Source organism: Artibeus jamaicensis, unplaced genomic scaffold, assembly GCF_021234435.1.
Source record: "Artibeus jamaicensis isolate MK-2021 breed Jamaican fruit bat unplaced genomic scaffold, CSHL_Jam_final contig_3126, whole genome shotgun sequence".
NCBI lineage: Eukaryota > Metazoa > Chordata > Mammalia > Chiroptera > Phyllostomidae > Artibeus > Artibeus jamaicensis.
This window is the reverse complement of record NW_026521723.1, coordinates 16,827,612-16,840,668: the sequence shown is the minus strand read 5'-3', so window position 1 is coordinate 16,840,668 and position 13,057 is coordinate 16,827,612. Positions and strand designations below refer to the sequence as shown.

Sequence of the window (13,057 nt, the reverse complement as noted above, 5' to 3'; positions counted from 1 at the left end):
GCGCACAACTTCCAAGGGTAGGCCACTGCCAGACAAGAAAAAGGCTCCTGCCCTTGCCCCAGCCAACAGCAGACAGAAAGGTGCAGGCCCAGGCGAGGTGCTGTCAGGTTCTGCATGAGCAAAACAGGTCAGCTGGACCAGCATGGGTCAGCTACTCACCCACAGAATTTTATAGAAAAGGCACAGCATTAGTTAGCACGCTGGCTGAAAATGGGGTGGAGGGAACTAAATTTTCCTCACCCGACTCCGTGGTTCTATCGTTGTGCTCCCTGGAGGGGCGCTGCTCAACTATGGTTAGGGATACACTGCCCAACATGGCTGCCGGGAGTCCACTGTAAGGCAGTTGTGGGATGGAGAGGTGGGCGTGCGATCAACAGTTGCCTTGCAAGCTGAGCACTCTCCAGAAGGTGTCCACTACACCTGAGGCAGAGGCCCACTGCCCAAGTGGCTTGACAGGGTCTGTAGAGGGAAAACTCTGAGTGCTAAAACAAAACTTGGGACCAGCACGGAAACAGGCGTCTCCTAAAGCTCAGTGTCTACTGCCAAACAGTCGATGGAGCAGCCTGCCCCTCCAACTACTGTCTTCCCTCTCCCCAGAAGGACACTGCTCTCCTATAGACCTTGCGGGGGTTTGCTCAAGCCACACCCTCTTCAGAAGCTGACTTAGCTGGGGGAACTTCCTCAAAGCTACCGCACTCTGATGAGAAACCATCCAGTAAGAGGCAGTTGAAACGGAGCAGTGCTGTCTGTTGAAAATTGAGCAATTTGAACATCTCATACTTTGATTTTTAACACAGGAAAAGAGAAATTGTTCTTTAGTAAGTACATTTACTATTATCTTCATGTGGGATAGCATGGTGTGTCTTTTTTCTTCTCTTCTTACTAATAGATTTTTCTGTTGATTTATTCTTTGTGAAGAGGCATCTAAGAATTGAGACACTTGTTTTTCTGTGTTAATATGTTAAGAAAGAAGTAGTTTCCAACACTATGTTGAATAAGAGAGGTGAAAGCAGCGGGCATCCCTGTTTTGTTCCGAATCTTAACGGAAATGCTTTCGGTTTTTGCCCATTGAGTATGGTGTTAGCTGTCGGTTTGCCGTATATGGCCTTTATTATGTCGAGGTGTGTTCCCTCTAATCCCACTTTACTGAGGGTTTTTATGACACATGGGTGCCGGATTTTATCAAATGCTTTTTTCTGCATCTATTGATGTGATCATCTGCATCTACTGACATGATTTTTGTACTTCATTTTGTGTGATGTATCACATTCATTGATTTGCGAATGTTATACCAACCTTACATCCCCAGAATAAATCCCACTTGATACTGATAAGTGATCTTTTTAATGTATTGTTGGATCCAGTTTGCTTGTATTTTGTTGAGGATTTTAGTGTCTGTTCATCAGAGATATTGGCCTGTAGTTTTCTTTCTTTGTAGTGTCTTCATGTGGTTTTGGAATTAGGGTGATGCTGGCCTCATGAAAAGAGCTTGGCAGTCTTCCCTCTTCTTAAATTTTTTGGAATTGTTTAAGAAGGAGGGGTGTTAGTTCTTTGAATATTTGACATAAGTTTGCCTATGAAGCCATCCGGCCTAGGACTTTGGTGGGTTGGGAGTTTTTTGATTAACGCTTTGATTTCATTAGTTGTAATCAGTCCTTTCATGTTTTCTGATTCTTCTTCCTGATTCAGTTTTGAAAGATAATATATTTCTAGGAATTTGTCTATTTCTCCCAGGTTGTCCAATTTGTTGGCATACAGTTGTTCACAGTATTTTCTTATAATCCTTTGTATTTCTATAATGTCAGTTGCTACTTCTCTTTTGTTTCTAATTTTATTCATTTGGGTCTTCTCTTTTTCCTCATAACTCTGGTTAAAGGTTCATCACACTTCTTTTTATCTTTTCAAAGAACCAGCTCTTCGTTTTATTGATCTTCTTCTTCTTCTTTTTTCTTTTTTAGTCTCTCTGTCTTGCTTCTTTAGGTAGGCCTGTTATGCTAGGAACTTTCCCCTAAGGACTGCTTTCACTGTGTCCCATAGATATTGAGTTCTTGTGTGTTCATTTTCATTTATTTCCATGTAACTTTCTGATTTCATAAAATTTTATTTTTGTAATAAAACTGATTCATTAACATGTGATTCCTTTTGTCACCCTTAAGTTATATTTTATTGATTATGCTATTACAGTTGTTTCCATTTTTCCTCCTTGGCCTCCCTCCACCTAGCTCTCCCCACTCCCTCATATAATCCCTACACCTAAGTTCATGTCCATGGGTCATGTGTATAAGTTCCCTGGCTACTCTACTTCCTATACTGTACTTTACATCCCCCTGGCTATTCTGTAACTACCTATTTATACTTCTTAACCCCCTCACCTCTTCACCCATTCTCTAAAACCACCTTCCCATCTGTCAATCATCAGAATATCCTCTGTATCCATGATTGTCTCTATTCTTCTTGTTTGCTTAGTTTGTTTTTCAGATTCAATTGTTGATAAGTTTGTATTTATTGCCATTTTATTGTTCTTAGTTTTGATCTTCTTTTTCTTAAATAAGTCCCTTTAACATTTCATGTAATAATGGTTTGGTGATGATAAACTATTTTATTTTCTCTTGTCTACAAAGCTCTTTATGTGCCCTCTGATTCTAAAGGGTAGCTTTACCGGGTAGAACAGTCTTGGCTATAGATCCCTGCTTTCCGTGACTGAATATTGCCAATCTCTTCTAGCCTGCAAAGTTTCTTCTGAGAAATCAGCTGACAGTCTTACGAAGATGGCCCTGTAGGTAACTAACTTCTTTTCTCTTGCTGCTTTTAAGAGTCGCTCTTCAGATTGATGGAGTGTCAGATATGGCACAAGCTTGTTGGTTCTGTGGCTCTGTGGGGGGAGGGTTTAGAAAAGGGACAATGGCCTCTGTTCACCTTGATGGCAGACACTGCAGTTCCTTGACTGGTGCCTTTCAAGGTGCTACCCTGTTGCTGGAGTTCACATGGAGTGAGTCTGAGTCTGTCTGCAGGTCCTAGTACCACACCTCTGTGTGGCACAATCACCAGCATCTGATGAAGGGAAGGACCCTTATCATTAGATCTTCAGTGCTTACTGGATGGTCTCCTGATCAACTGCTGCCACAGATCTTCTGAGCATCTTCAGAAATCGCCAGAAAGAAGAGAATTCTGTTGACAAATTCTCTTTGTCCATGTCCCAGTTAGCTGCTTGTATCATGGCTTCTCTCACCCCGGAGTAACTGATCGAAGGGCCTTGGGGAAACCTAAAGGGGCTGTCATCAGGTGGCACAGGGACTGTACCAGCATTTGCTGAGAATCTACTGTTGGCTACACATAGTTCTAAGTGCTTTAAATGGATTATTACCTCAAAGAATCCCCAGGTTGCCAAAGGATTATTATCTCCTTTATACAGCAGAGAGGACCAGAAGTTAAATAACTTGCCCTGGGCGCACATTGACAGTTGTGTGAGCAGGCACTCAAGCCCAGCATTGCACGCAGCAGTGTGTGTAGCCCCTGAGAGGCAGAGAACGGGAGAGGGTACTGGGTCCTCTGCTCCAGTGGTGGGACGGTTTGGGGACAGTGACTGAAGGCAGGAAAACATTAGTGCTGAGTCTCCTCCCCTCCCCTCTGGCATCCTCAGCCATTGCCCTACCACCTCCTGCCTTTTTGATGGGCCCAGCTGTTTTAGTTGAACTCAATTCAAAGGGGAAACGAGAAGGAAGCTGTATTTTGGCTTTTACTCCAAACATCCTTCTTCCATCCAGTTTTTCCTTTAATAAAACTGGTACCTTAAACCTTCAATTTTAAAAAAATATGAGACATACACACTGACACAGAAAGGAAAATCGGAAAGCCTTAAATTATCCACATTTGGACTGATCACTTGCGAAGAAAACCCAGAGGACAAACTGGAGCGGTCCAAGACTGCCTCCTGGGGAACAGGGAGAAATCACCTCATTTGGTCTCCTCCCCAGTGACAACGCGGGGGGGGGGGGGGGGGGGGATGGCATGGGGGCGGGGCTGCGGCTCCTGCCACACCAAGCGCTGGAAATAAGCTCTCCGACGCACTTTCTTCTCTGTTGAGCCATTTGTAGTATCATTGTATTGCCAATGCTTGGGACCCCTTTACGCTCAGTCCCAGCTGGCGCACTTTTCTAAAAAACAGTTAAAAAGCACAGTCTTTGGTGAACAGAATCATAGCAACTTCTGAAAGCAAAGTCCGTCTGGAACAGCCTGTGTTCCTTACAGACCCTTCTGATGTTTTGGTCTTGCTCTACAGAAAAGGATTTGTAAAATCACCGCCCCCCATTTCCCAGGGATTCCCCCGGGGAGTGGGAAGGAGGCTGCCTGGGCCCCTGCTGGCTGTGGGTCTCCCTTCACCTTGAGGAACTGAGGTCCAGCAAGGGGCCAATTCACCACTTCCTTTCTGCCTCAAGGAAAGGACTAAATGTCAAATTCTTAAGATAAAAACCAAGCCAGAATTATGGACTCTTGCAATCCGTATCAGATGTTTTGGGCAGGTATTTACTGGTGCTTTAAAAAATTGACAAGTCTTTTGTGACCAAAAATAATTCTTCCCACACTTAAAAAAAAGTCTCTCTTTTTTTAAAAAATATTTTATTTATTTATCTTTAGAGGGAAAAGGAAGAAGAGAGGTAGAGAAACATCAATGTATGGTTGCCTTTCGTGCGTCCCCTGCTGGGAACTGGCCTGCAGGGAACTGGTCTGCAACCCAGGCATGTGCCCTGACTGGGAATTGAACCGCGATTGTCTGGTTTGCAGGGCCACGCTCAATCCACTGAGCTACACCAGCCAGGGCAAAAAGTCTCTCTTTATCTTTAACCTTTAGCATTATAATTATGATGCATCTTGGAGTGGGCCACTTTGCATCCATCTTGTTTGGAACTCTCTGTGCTTCCTGGACTTGTATGTCTATTTCTTCCACCAAATTGGGAAGTTTTCTTTCATTATTTTTCAAATAGATTTCCAATTTCTTGCTCTTTCTCTTCTCCTGGCACCCCTAGGATGTGAATGTTGTAATGCTTGAAGTTGTCCCAGAGACTGCTTAAGCTATCTTCATTTTTTTTCTTGTCATTCTGATTGGTTGTTTTTTGCTTCCTTATCTTCCAAATCATTGATTTGATTCTTGGCTCCATCCACTCTACAGTCGTTTCCCAGTAAATTGTTTTTTATTTCAATAGGCATATTCTTCATTTAACTGGATCCTTATTATGCTGTTGGTGTCCTCACTAAGTTAGGTGGACATCCTTATAATCAACGTTTTTGAAAACTGCATGTGATAGATTACTTATCTCCATTCTCTTTAGTTCTTTTACTGGTATTTTGATCTCTTCTTTCACTGGGGCCATGTTTCTTTGCCTCCTCTTTTTGGCAGCCTCCCTGTGTTTGTTTCTGTGTATTAGGTAGAGCTGCCACAGTTCCCTGTCTTGGTAACATGGCCTAATGGAGTAGATGTCCTGTAGGGTCCAGTGGCACAGCCTCCCATATCACTGAAGCAGGGTGCTCAAGGTGCACACTGCGTGTGGGCTGAGTATACTCTTCTCTGGTAGTTGAGTCTTGACTGCTGTTGGCTGGTCAATGGGAGGAATTTACCCAAGCCAGTCAGCTGCAGGGACTGGCTCTGACCGCTGACCACCAAACTCTGGCCCCATGGACTGTCAGCTATACAGGGACAGAATAGTGGTGCTTCAATGTAGTCTGTAGCTGACCACTGATATATGCAGGCTCTGGGGTTTCCTGGGTGGTGCAGGTGAGGGTCAGCACCAAACATTGTTCTGCACAGGGCCACCCTGTTTGAACTACAATGCAGTCTGCAGACAGCTGCTACTGGTGCTGGACTTGGAGGTTCCCAAGGGAACCAAGCTGTGAAACTATGTTGAATATTGCTAGTACCAGGCCTAGGGCCACTTAGCAAGAGGTAGGGGGGATTGGGGCTCACTGAGTCCAGCTTTGCTTGTTTGAGAGAGTTTGGGAAATTGTGAAGCATGAGCCAAGACCAGCCATTCATATGGAGCAGCCTGTCTTAACAGCTTGGGTTGAGTGGAGCCTCAGGGGATGTCCAGGGAGGGACAAACAGTGCTAGCCAGGTTGATGGAGTCTCAGATATGGCACCCACCTGCTAGCTCTGTACCTCTGTGGTGGAAAGGTTCCGAAAAGAGTGGCCTGTGTTTGCCTTTCTGTCTGGTAGAAGGCTCTCCTCCAGCTCTTGCCTTGATGCCAGATACTTCAGTTCCTCCCCTTATGCCACTGGTGCCTTTCAAGCTGCTACCCTGGTGCTGGAGGTCAGGAGTGAGTCTGAATAAGTCCGTGTGCATGTTCTTTAAGAGGAACTGCTTGGGACTTCAAAAGTTTCTTCCACTGATTAAATCCAGAAGTTATGGGGACTTATCTTCCTGGCACCGGAACCCTGGGCTGGGGGGCCTGGTGTGGGGTTGGGACTCCTCGCTCCAGAGACATCCTTCCCAAATTTTTATCAACCACATGTGGGTATAGTACCAACCCATTCAGCATCTCTACATCTCTGTCCCTCCTACCAGTTTTGATGGATGTGGTTTCTTTAATTCTGTAGCTGTCAGACTTCCATTCAACTCAATTTCTGACAGTTCTGGTTGACGATCGTTCTGTAGTTTAGTTATAATTTTGATGTGGTTGTGCAAGGATGCAAGCTGTGCTTCCCTTGCTTCCATCTTGACCAGAAGTCTCCATTTAACTTTTGAGTTCTTCCTTGATCTCATTGTTAATCCATTCATTGTTTAGTAACATGTTATTTAGCACCCATGTATTTGAATGTTTTTCAGTTTTTTATTGTAGTTGATTTCTAGTTTTATACAGTTGTGGTCAGAGAAGATGATTGATATGATTTCAATCTTCTTGAATTTATTAAGACTTATTTTGTGTCTAACATACTGTCTGTCTTTGAGAAAGTTCCATGTGCACTTAAGAATGTATATGCTACTGCTTTGGGATTAAATGTTCTGTAAAAATCAATTAAATCTATCTCATTCAGTGTGTTGTTTAAGGTCATTGTTGCCTTGCTGATTTTTGGTCTGGAATATCTATCCATTGACGTCAGTGGGGTGTTAAAATCCCCTACTATGACTGTATTTCTGTTGATTTCTCCTTTATTGTCCCTCAACATTTTCTTCATATATTTAGGTGCTCCTATGTTTGGTGCATTTATGTTTACAAGGCTATATCCTCTTGTTGGATCAATCCCTTTAGGGTTATGTAGTGACCTTCTGTGCAAATGTTTTGTTGAGCTGTACACTAAATCCTTATAATTCTGTGAACCAGTATGTTCTGAAAAGAATCTGAACTTTCATGGATTGGCCATTATATTGTAGTTCTCTGCATTTCTAACCAAGATTTGATCATCCCAACTGAGCAGAGAGCCATTCCATGGGAGAGCTGTGGTTGGTTCTTGGAACATGTACAAGGTAGGGTAACTTCCCCAAAATCCATCCAACCTTTACTGTGAACTTGCCATCATGCCCTTGGTTTGGGGATCAGTCAGGCAACTAGTGAGTTTTACTCCACAGTGAGCTGACCTTCTTCTTGAGTGACTTTTGTATTCTTCTTTTTCAGGTTGTCAAATCCACAGTTTTTAATATTTGGGAATTTGGAGACCTAGGTACACCATCAGCCTCTTTTTGGTGTGTTTTATAACTAAACTGAGTGTTTGGGGCAATTGAATTATCTTCTGCCCAAGCCTGATACGTGCTTGGAAGGTGACCAGTTCTTACTTGGTGCAAAATTACTTCCTTTCATTTTCCATCATAAGCAGCAAAAGCCATGGATCAAACACTAATGTGGGGAACACTACTACCCAAGTGCTCATACCTCAAGTGCTCATACCTCTTTCAGCTTTTGGTGCTGGCTGGTCTTTTTTACTTCTGTTCAGGTAAGCAACATGACTGAGTCCATTGTTTCAGGGTCTCGAGAAAGGAGATGATATTCTCAGTGCTACCCTCTCTATAGTCCTGCCAAGTGGCGTATTTCTGTCCATTTTAGAGATGTGAAAGGACCTGTATGTGATCACAAAACAAGTGAGTGACCAAGTTAGCTCAAGACCCAAGACCTTAAAGCGAGAGCAGGATAGTGTTATTTTAACAAAACCATAAAGCTTATTCGGAAGTCCAGCTTAGAGTTGTGGTCTCTTCCATGAATACTAGTTTCTCATTTATATTTTGTGACATTGGTTTAGGGCTCTGATTTCCAAACTGTATTTCTATGAGACAACACAGCTAAAGTGTTCTGCTTCTAAAACTGAGCATTGATGATCTTTCAGATTCGAAAGGGGAAGAGAAAGCAGTTGAGGTATATAATCTTCTTAATGTTACATTTTTCTCTTAATGTTTATTTTTATGCTTTAGGTATTGATGCCCTTTGTGGACACTGGCATCTGACATTAAGTGTATCAGATTTAACGTGGAATTATATTTTGAGTTATGTTAAATTTTCCACATAACTATTCATGTGTGTTTTGCAAAGAGTATTTTGAGTTCTGGAGGCTTTTGTTTCAGCTCAAGTGCTGGATTGAAGGGACTTTTGGGAAGTGTGGGACTCATCCTGGCAATACTTTTAAAGTCAAAACAGAAGATTGCTTTCTGCTGAGCAGTATCGTATCTTGTTTCCCCAAAATAAAGGCTTTGACTCCAAATAATTTGCCAGTCTACAAAGAGCTGAACATCAAAAGCCCTTGTGTTAAGAGCTGCTTACTTAAAACATGCCTGCACTGTGGGCATTGTCCAGAATGTCAAAGATATGAGGAAGAGAGGTTGAGGAAAGGGAAGAGGAGTTAGGGTACACGAATTACTTGACTATTTTGTGTACACTTGACAATTATAACACATTTCCAACAATTAGAGTTTTCTTCTGAGAAGTTGGGAAAGCACTCTCAAACTAGAGTTTTCTGGAGAGTCTAAGTTGCAAATGATTTAAAAGGATTTTTATACAGGCTTTTCTGGGGTTGGGGTGTGTCTGTGTGTGACAGAGAGAGAAACAATAAAAAAGATAAAATATAAAAAGGGCGTCAAAAATAAATTGAATCAAATAAAAATATATTAAAAATTGTAGCAGTAAAAAAAAAGAACATTAAAACTAAAACCAAGCCTTTAGTAATTATACCAGAAAATTAGTCATGGGCAAATGGAAGATGATCTTTGAGCTAAAGAAAGATATTTAGGAAAGTACCTTGTTCTATAGCAGTGGTTTTAACGTTTTTCATTTCATGGCACACATAAACTTTAGTAATTATAAAACTAATTACTAAAGTTCTGCAGCACACCAAAAAAAAAAGTATTATATTTTTTGCTGTCCTGATGAAAAATAGGTATAATTTTGATTAATCCACACCAGACAGCTATGGTTGTGTTGGCTGTTGTCATTTTTTATTTGACAATCTAAGGGAAAAGAAGTCAGTGCCCCTGACTAAATAGTCAGGTATTACATGTTTTAAAAATTCTTGTGGCACACCAGTTGAAAATTGCCGTTCTATAACTACATCCTGATTTTAGTATTGCTGTACTGAGTCACAAACAAACCCATGAGCTTCTTATGCCTGAGCACTTACCAACTGTGCCTTAAAAACTGAGCCTGGGATTCCTGCCCTAAAAGAGATTTAAGAATTGTCCGTTGAATGAAGCAAAACTGACTCACCAGCAAGTGAAGAGCAGTGAAGTCTGACTCGTCTGACTTCAGTCAGACCTTCCTTGGTCTGACTCTAAGCCTAAGACCTGGTAAAGGCGGACCAGTGTGGGCTGGGGCAGCTGTGCAAGTGGAAAACAGGTAATTGTCTGAGAATTCTATGTGGGGCAGCAGTATGGACAAAGGCACAAATATAAGGATGAATCCGGCACATGCATTTATTCTTTTGTTTAATCATTTATTAATTCAACAGGCATCGAGCATCTCCAAAGTACAAGACAGTGTACTTGTACTTGGTGTTGGGGACAAGCTATGGGCAAAATTGACATGGCTTTTGCCCTTATGGAATTCATAGTTGTTAGGAAGAAAATGCAAATCAATCATATAATCACCCAATTGAAGTTATGAACAATAAACATTGTCTTTCCCTGTCAGAGGGGAGAGTGGTAAGAGTGAACTGGGAAGAAAGAAGAAGGAGAAACCGGTGGGAGAAACCAAGAGCGAGGAAGTGAAGGGGTGGGAGCTGTGGGGATGGGGACCAGACTCCGTAGGGCTTGAAGGCCCTGTTATCTGGAGGGTACTGGGAAGCCATGAAAGGGTTTTAAGCAGCGGAGTGACATAGTCTATACCGGTGCTGCTCACACTTGTATTTTACATCCTTACCTGGAAGCCTTGTTAAAATGCAGTGTCGAGCACAGGGACCTAAGTGGAAGGGGTCCCAGTGGGGATTTCCAACATGCCGAGAAGACTTTTGGTTCCTCTTCTCAGTCTGATTCTTCCTCAACACGGGCATCTTGCAAGGTGGCCTCACACAGTGTATCGCTGACCTTTAGAGATACTTACACTTCTTGGATGACTAGACAAAAATTCCTTAAGAAACATCACTGAAATTAGCCCATTTGTACTGTCAGCATCATGACAGAGTGAGAGGACTTCTTTGTTTCTCCCTTAAATTTATAAGAAGTCAGACAACCATAACTCAACAAAGGATCCCTGCTCATCACACAAACTTCCTCAGAGATCCACCCATCTGAAGGTGGATGTTTTGGAATGAGTAGGGGAGGCAGAGTGGGAAGGTGTGCATGAAGACACAATTTGGCACCCACTGTGGCTCCAGCAAGCACAGCTGTGGCGGGGAGGTCAGGCTGCAGCCCTCACACTACAGTCTGGAGCATGAGAAAGGCAGAGGCGGTATCCCACCCTGAGAGGACAGCTCTGTTTTCCCCTCCCCATTGCAGCAGAGCCCAAGAGAGGTGACTTGGATGCTTAAACATCACAGCAGTGCTGGCAGCCATTCCTGACAGGAGGACAGAGCTGCGAAATCCTTGCCTCCCCTGCCCCACTCATCACCACAGACTCTGGCAGAGGCAGTGGAGACAACTCCAACAGCTCAGTGGGGCCAGCTGCCATTAATAACGAGGAGGCATTGCTCAGAGCTAACAAAACTGGTTCTCTACCCTGCTCGGTGGTGCCCCTTACGCAAGATGAGCAGAACAGAGGGGACACCCACTGTTCCCGTGGTTCTGTGGCATTTTCCTCAATTTAACACCCCAAGTAAGAAAAAACAAAAACTGGTGCTATACCACCATCTACTGGAAAACAAAAGAAAGTAACCTACCTATCAACCTACTGAATTGTTAAGAGCAAAACTAGCTAAACAAGAAAAGCATTCACAGACAGAAAAACAATTCATAAAAAACCATGAAGAACCAGGGTAATGTGGAAGCACAGAAAGAAAATGAAAAGTCTCCAGAAACCAAACTCAAAGTCCTGGAAGACTGCAGTTAAAATGACAGAGAATTTGAGATTGCAGTTATGAAAAAAACTCAAGGAAATACAAAACCCAGAAAGGCCATTTGATGAACTCAGAAATAAAATGAATGAACAAAAAAAGAACCAGAGAGAAGACGGGGGCCAAGTAGGTGGAAGCTGAGTCCTCTTGCTCTTGCCTCCAACTTGTATACAAATAAACTGAACATTCAATGGAACCTTGGCTGATATGAAGTTTGGAAGCCAAGGAGAACGGAAGACGTTTCACAATGGGTGGAAAGGAGATTTTATAGGTTGAAGGGGAAACCCCCTCTGGCAAGGCTCCTGCGGCTATGGAAAGCCTAGTCAGAAATCACAGCTTTGCTGCTTCCTTCCCTCCTGGGAACCCCCAGATCTGGACTGGAAGTGACTTGGAAACACAAAGTTGGGGAGATCCAGGCTACAGACACACACAGTGAGCAACACACCCATAGCTGCAGCAGCAAACGCCAACCAGGAGAGTGTCAGAGAAAAAGGAGGGTTCTCTCCACACCTGGGTTGGGTGGAAGCAGGCCGGGGCAAGCTAGGACTGTGAGAGACCTTCGACTTTTGGGAAGAAAGGTGGTTGGTGTGTGTGGAAAACCAGACAGTGACTCAGTTCTGCAGTGGGTGTGCCCAGAAAGACTTTTTAAAAGGGGAGCTGAAGCATGCTGGGCAGGGACGCTGTGCACAGCTGCCCTTCCAACAAAGGTAAAAGATAAAAAGTGCAGTTTGCTCCCACTGAATACAGCTGGGCAGGGAGATCAGAAAGGTGCACAGCAAGGGGATTTCTTGGCCCCAGCCAGGCCCAGCTAGCAGGCTGGAGACTGCGGAGAGTGGAGAGTTTGCAACTGTGTCTGTTATAAGGGCAGGGGACTGGGAACTGGATAGGCAGGAGTTGAGCACCTGAGATTATTTACAGCCAGGCAGAGAACTCCCTTCCTTCCCTTGCCCTCCGAGTTCAAGCCTCTGGGAAGGGAAGGATGCACCCAGCCCCCACCTCCTGCAGGATTGCAAGCACCACCACATTAAATGAGGAAGCTGTGCAAGAGAGGCAGGACAGGTTCAAGAACCCCCTGTTGCGTGCATTCCGCAAGAGAAAGACAGAAAAAGAAACACCCAAAGGGCTCATTTTGAACTTCTCTCAGGGAGACAAAATACACTGGTTCCTAGGGCCTTAATTCCACTGAGGCCTGCAAAACAGGAAGATTAGAAACCAGTGCAGCAAGAGAGAATCGAGGCCTCACCTAGCCTTGGCTGGCATACAGAACTGCCATCAGTACCAAGCGGGAAAGAGCTGACCCTCTTACACAGATTCGCCTCTCCCTTGAAACGGTCAGCTAGTTCATCAGAAACTATAGATTATTGGAAATAAAGTGGGACAGACCAAGATTGGTGGTGTGGGGGGGGAGGGGAGATGCACCAATTTTTCCAGAAGACTGAACAGTGCCTCGCAGTGGAGACCCCGGGGTCCCACCCTCCCCATCACAATAGAAGCCCCCTCTAGAGGCAGGTGAAGGTGATACAAATGGTGCTGGCAGAAGTTGGATGACCCACCCTGAGACCTTGAAATGATAAAAAGCCAGAGGCAGGTCCAGAAAGA

The 13,057-nt window shown here is 43.8% G+C and overlaps 1 protein-coding gene across 5 annotated transcripts in view; it reads left to right on the top strand.

Moving 5' to 3' along the window:
- The first annotated feature begins 711 nt into the window (after positions 1-711).
- CD80 (CD80 molecule) overlaps positions 712-13,057 on the top strand; it is a 35,053-nt gene continuing 22,707 nt past the window's right edge. For 2 of the 5 annotated variants that reach the window (XR_008391148.1, XM_053663175.1), the window contains exons 1-2: positions 712-818; positions 7,606-7,921. Coding sequence is in view for 4 of the 5 variants with exons in the window: in XM_053663175.1 (XP_053519150.1) it covers positions 7,813-7,921 (109 nt within the window). In the remaining variant the exon portion in view is untranslated. The remainder of the gene's footprint in view (positions 819-7,605; positions 7,922-13,057) is intronic. The other 3 variants (XM_053663177.1, XM_053663176.1, XM_053663178.1) reach the window with 3 other exon arrangements.